Source organism: Diabrotica virgifera, chromosome 4 (assembly GCF_917563875.1).
Source record: "Diabrotica virgifera virgifera chromosome 4, PGI_DIABVI_V3a".
Lineage (NCBI taxonomy): Eukaryota > Metazoa > Arthropoda > Insecta > Coleoptera > Chrysomelidae > Diabrotica > Diabrotica virgifera.
Genome location: NC_065446.1, coordinates 168,863,361 through 168,869,648, shown reverse-complemented (window position 1 = coordinate 168,869,648; position 6,288 = coordinate 168,863,361). Strand labels below are relative to the sequence as shown.

At 33.5% G+C, this 6,288-nt stretch overlaps 1 protein-coding gene across 1 annotated transcript; it reads right to left on the bottom strand.

Annotated features, from left to right (window-relative positions):
• Positions 1 to 208: 208 nt before the first annotated feature.
• On the bottom strand, positions 209 to 3,549 carry LOC126883735 (piggyBac transposable element-derived protein 3-like). Its single transcript, XM_050649398.1, has 3 exons — positions 3,530 to 3,549; positions 2,707 to 3,337; positions 209 to 358 (listed from the first exon to the last, which is right to left on the bottom strand). Exons 1-3 carry the CDS (start codon positions 3,547 to 3,549, stop codon positions 209 to 211), a joined length of 801 nt encoding a protein of 266 aa, XP_050505355.1.
• Between the last annotated feature and the right edge of the window lie 2,739 nt (positions 3,550 to 6,288).

Here is a 6,288-nt window from a genome sequence, read left to right as displayed (position 1 = left end):
TGAAGTAACCACATCACTCGCTGGCGTGTGATCGTCAGCGAATTGGTTAAACACGGTTGAGAGGGGGTTAAACATAGGTGTCAAATCGGTTAAACAGGGACTACCAAGGTAAGGCAAATAATATTTTATAAAATTTGGTCTGATGAGCAAATACAGGAGGAGTGGTGCTTAGGATTCTTCTTTTTCTTCATAAATTATGCGAGATCCGTTAGTCTCTGGGACAAGTAAGGCCTTTGTGCCCACCTTCTGTTTTTTCTTGAACTCTAAAAAGTTCTGTTGCCTTAACGAAGTTCAACAATTTTCTTGTTGGTAGCTTTATGATCTCTTCTGGTTCAAATCTCTGTTGAGCAGTAAATTCCTGCCATACACCAATTAGCACATCGCAATGGCACGGTATGTACCTATATGACAATCTCTTCTTCGCAATTTCTGCACCATGATTCATACACCCTACATAGTTTGTGTATGTGGTTTCTGAAACGGCAATGTCCAGTCACCATTTCTGTGACCGTTTTGAGATCTCGTTTATTGAGGTCCTTTAAATTGTTCGAGAGTTTTTTATTAATCTTCTTGATTTTTTTAACCTGTATTTGCCCTTGAGTAGCCCTGCATTTCTTTTGATGATTATTTATATACATATAAGTCATATCTTAACCTCGTTTTTCGTAGCATCTTTAGTGATGCTACACAAAGGTTCTGGGCCTTCAAAGGTTTTTTTCGAGCCTTCTCTTGCCAGCCTATCTGCTCATTAATACTCATGCACTCCTCAATGACCCGGTACATCTATTAGAGACAGTTGAGTGTGTTTTTCAAAGTTGTTTGGGCCCTGGATTTTTTATAGTTATTGTAAATGAATTTAATGATTGGATACCTCAAAAACTATCCGGTGTTAAATATAAAATAAATATACAATGTGGTTAACAATTTCTAAGTCGTATTTCAATTCTTTTTCTATTTCGAGCTTTCGCAATTCACATAATTTTAGAATTCAAATTCAAAATTTGACCAAAAAAATCATTTTGCCAAAAATTCACTATACAAGTATACGCTCTGAGCTTCGCTGGTGGCGCTCCTAGCGGATTACTAATTCAACTTTCACCGGTAATTTTTAAATTTATTATTTAATTGTTATCGCTTAATATTTACAACGCAAAATAGTAATTAAATTGTAATCGATTTTTTTAAGATTTTGCTAATCATTTTGACGTTCTATTGATAAAATATGAATTTCTTACTTCGGATACTTCCACAATTATCGTGTAGATGGCGCTAAGATTATTCGAATAATTTATAATTACATATTACGGAACAGTGAAAAAACTTAAATTCAGTATTTAAAACGTAAGTATATTTAACCCAGATATTACTGAAACTTTTATTGTTAACATTTTGAATTAATTTCGAATTTTCATGGAAATTATAGCATATGGAACCAAAAAACACAATCATATATTTTTTTATGACGATACCTGTCAAGTTTTGACATGTTCTTTTAAAAGGACGGTAGTAATATACGGTACCAGATATCATATATATTTTATTAGTATCAGTTTACAAAGAATGAAAGGATTTAAAACAAAATTTTCGATGTAAATGTATTTTGCACTTTTCACACAAAAACTGGACTTTTTTGTGACAATATCCACATCGCGATTGCTTTTCTTGATAAAGAACCAAGTGGTTAATACCGTCATATTTTTAATTGGCTACCGAATTCGAATTCCGCTTAGAAGGTCCGCGTTTTGTTTCTTTTTTAAAAGTTTCCAAAATATTAGTTGCAATAGATCTTCTAAATTCAAGTTGATCCAGTTTACCGTCTTGAGTTTTGTGAATCTGCCACGCATTTTGAATAGCCATATCAACGCAATGAGCAAAAAGGGGAAAATACCATTTCTTTCCTCTTATGGACACTCGATATAAGCTGATGTTCTGGTCACTGCGATCAACGCCGCCCATGAAGTTGTTGTATATTCTAACAATATTTGGTTGAGGAACTTGAATATGTTTTTTCTCTGCTTGTGAAAATTTCTTTACAGAGAAGCAAGGCATTACTGGTACAAAATTGGAAGCAATAGAAACGATATTATTATCATGCCAGCGGCAAACCACTATTCCTGTATTTTTATCAAGACGATACTCGTATTTACCACGTTCAGTTTTTTTCATAATAGATGAACAGGGTAAAGGGCATTTCATGGTGCGATTTTCCCTTACAATGCCTGTACCAAATATGCCTCTTTGTTTTAGCTCATGCAGTAAATGAATAGAAGTAAAATAATTATCAAAAATAAGATGGAATCGCCTTTGAGGCCATACTTCATTCAATCTGTCTGCATAGGATAGAACTACTGATGCACCCAATCCAAGGACTTTATATTGTTCAGGTATTGTAGTGGAATTACCTTGGTAAGGAGAAAACCAAACTATGTATCCCAGATGAAGGCCTCCTACCCACATTTTGTACCCCCAACGGATTGGTTTTCCCCTGATGAATTGTTTTGTGGGATGGCGACCAAAATACGGAACCATTGCCTCATCTATGCTGTGATGTTGTTCTAAAGGGGAAAATTGTATAAATTTTTTGTTTATTACGTCGAACAGGGGTCGCATCTTGGCAAATCTATCAAATTTATCTAATGACAAGTTATTGCAAACATGCAAAACTTTCATTATGTGGGAAAATCTATCCCTAGATATAGCAGCTACCACCATTGCGTTGTGCGAATCGTCACGATTTTCCCAGTACATGTACCTTTTCGGCACAAGCACATAACCACTCAATACAAGAACGCCTATAAAACATCGAATCTCATTTTGAGTAATGTCGTTCAAAAGATTTCTTTGTCCTGCGTAGATGTTAGTGTATTCGGTAACCAAATTGATGACTTCATCATCAAAAAACAAATTGAAAATTTCCATCGGCGACTGAGTCATTTTCGGTCCAAATTGAGTTTTCCAGTAAGTACAATCGGGGTGTTGATACAAGTCTCCTTGAATCCAGTGTGCAGATATTCTTTTCTCTAATTGATGGGGCAGCTTTTCCTTGGAAAGAAACAAAGCCAATGGTATATTGTCATCATCCGAATCTTCTTCTGGTAGGCTGGAATTCACAGAATCTTGTGGTAATTCAGTCGCGTTGTCAAAAACAAGTTCTACATCGTTTCTCAACTGACTACCCGGTAAATTATTTATTGTAGTTAGTTCTTCATCGCCGGAGTCGCAATCGGTGACATCATCATTGGCATTTTCTGGGGTAAATATGATCAAACCATCTGGAGGGACTGGGATTTCATCAGAATCAAGCTCTTCTAATAGCTCATGCAATTTGAGAGGCCTCCTGAAACAATACGCACGTTGGTAGTACTAATTACTACCGTCCTTTTAAAAGAACAAAATGAAATCCCAAGCGGCGAGCCTTTGAAACAACGTGACAACTATTCGAGCCAAGAATATACGTACATAAGTCCCTATTATACAATAATCCACATGCCAATGCCGTGAAATAACAGTTTTTTAATTCTAGACTTACCTACAATTATAAGCATCCATTTTGTAGTCCAAAACCTGGCAATTTACACAGATAACCTCACAATTACAGCATGTGCGCGCACTAAAATCGTTAAAACTTGTCGAATGCTGGCTCTTGAAAACACTCCATCTAGAGCCATCTATCAGTTGGTAGCTGTACTAACCTAAATTACGCATAATTTACACTGCCTTTTAAAAGGACGGTAGTAATATCTGGGTTAAGGTAAAAATATATACCACAGCTTTGACCAACTAATATTTTTTATAATTAATGTTTTTAATTTTAATTTTAAATTAATCACTTTGACATTTATGTCAAATTTCCGGTAAACGTTTACACACTTGCCACTACTGGCTCTCGCGAAGTTGTAAATATCCCCTCTACGTACGAGCTCACAGCGTATACCACTAAATTTAGTTTTTCATAGTCTTTTTAAATGCAAAATCTATTTTAAAAAAATTTAATGTACAGGGTGTTGTTTTTGGGTCGGAATATTTTTCCAACATTTTTTATTCCGTACCTAGACTTTTTACAATTTTAAATAAATTAGTTCATTGTACACCTCAAATAATATTTTCGTGCCAAACATAAAATAAATATACAGTGTGGTTAAAAAGTTATAAACCAAATAAGAAAAACACCCAGTATCTTTGTTATTAATGAAGTAAGACGCATTAAGTATGGTATTTTTGAGACCACCTCAGTGCTTTCTACAGTACTTTCCTAATGGAACACCCTGTACTAACATGAAATACCTCACAATTTGAAATGAATGCTGGTCACAACATAAAGTCCAGAGAAATAATGTTTTTGTCGGGACACTTTACCAGCCAGATTGCAAATGGGTATTTTGGGTACTCTATACCTAATACATTATAAATACAAAAATGCCCGTCACAGTTCGGACGAGAATTTTAGTTATTAACAAATAAGGGTCAAATATGTCAGTTCTTTTCCTTTAAATCACTACAGGTAAAAATGGAGTAATTTAATATCTTTATCAGAGTATTCATCTTTTAGTAGATGAGCAAAGGTTGAAAAAAATGGAATTTTTTAATTTTATTTGTTGCTTCGGAAAGTGCAAAATAAGACTAAAATTTCGAAAATCAAAAATTTGCTATAGCTATAACTTTTTCGAAAATGAACTTAAGACTTTAATATTGCATGAAAAGTAGAACCAAACAGTTCATATTATATAACACACACAAAATTTCAAGACGATTCGTCAATTAGTTTAAATTTTATTCAATTTGTTTATCCCACAGACCTTTTTTTGCAATGATATTGATCAGAAAATAATAATGATACAGCAATTACGTGGAAATCACATAAAAGAAGAAAACTTATAGACAAGGCGAAAATGTCGGGTTCGTTGGAAAAAATATTCCCATGAGATTTTTTTCCATATTCACATTCGTGAGACATCCCAGAATAAGGTTCAAGGAGTCGCCCACGTGAAAAGTGTTCCAAATTTTTTGTAACAATTTTTTTTAATCAAATTGTAAAAATCAATATGTTTGGCCCGGATAATTTTTTTTTAGGTTTTCAGGACCATTCTGGATAAAAATGGTCTCTTATAATTTTTCGGGCAAGTTGATCGTTTTCGAGTTATAAGCAATTTAAAATTGAAAAAAAAACGAAAAATGGCGATTTTTAAGGGTGGGTTGTGATTGCGCGCAGCGGTCAAATACCTCCTGGGGTACTGAAATTTACCTTTAACCCGGCACCTGCCACGTGGCTTTGCAAGGCGCCAACTGCCACGTGGGGTGCTCACAGCACCCCTTAAAATTTTTCTGTGATCTACGTGTTTAAAAAACAAAATAATGTGTTGAGTAACACAAGAATATAAAAAACATGTTTTATTAACTTATTAGCCACTAATATGTTATAAAAGTTAAAAAATAAAATGAAAAAGGTGTTATAAGCAAATTAGCAAGTACCAAGCCATAATAAATGAAGTCAAGTAAAATATATAAAAAAATTAAAATTTAGTGAGTAAAGAGTCTATATTAATAATTTAAATCAGTTATTGCAATAAAAAAAATGTAAATTTGACCTGTTTATCAAAAATACAAAAAAAAATTAAAACTTAAAGTACCAGATAATGACACCCCAATTCGACTTTAGAGCTACAGGTTCAGAATGACACTAAATAACCACTTCAAACACTAACACATCTATGCTATATAATATTATAGAAAGCTACTATGACGCACAGCCTGGTTACCAAACTTGAAATACCAAATATTTGATAAAAATGTGATATGGGGTGCTGGTAACACCCCACGTGGCAGGTACCGGGTTAAGAGGGTTGCTGTGATTGCGCGCAACGGAAGGATTAAGGCAGGTAAACACAACGGTATATTGTGATTGCGCGCAGCGGTATATATCAGCAGCTCTAATACCCGAAACTTAGGTTTGGACCGAAGGGTTAGGTCTTCCTCCTTTGAAAATTGTACTGTGTAATATATAATATATATAATATATTAATTTTTTAATTAATTATGTGCAACTAAATAGCTTACATTTACAAAAAAAAATTAAAAATATTAATTATGAAAGAACATTAAAATATGTAACAAATTTGATAGAGAAATTTAAAAATAAAGAAATATCCAGAATAGAATTTGTTAAAACTATATGTTATAAGGCATGTTCAAATTAAATGTCTACATATTATGTACATTATTTAATACAATAAATATTAATTATAAAAGAAACACTATTTAGTTTTTTTTATCACAACTATTTCAATGTAG

Bases quoted from the DNA above. Each gene is read 5' to 3' on its own strand.
- LOC126883735 (XM_050649398.1), bottom strand. From the start codon at position 3,549: ATGGATGCTTATAATTGTAG. The intron at 3,338-3,529 runs GTAAGTCTAGAA...GTATTGTTTCAG, and splicing joins ATGGATGCTTATAATTGTAG to GAGGCCTCTCAAATTGCATG. The intron at 359-2,706 runs GTAGCTGCTATA...GGTGTATGGCAG, and splicing joins ATTCGCACAACGCAATGGTG to GAATTTACTGCTCAACAGAG.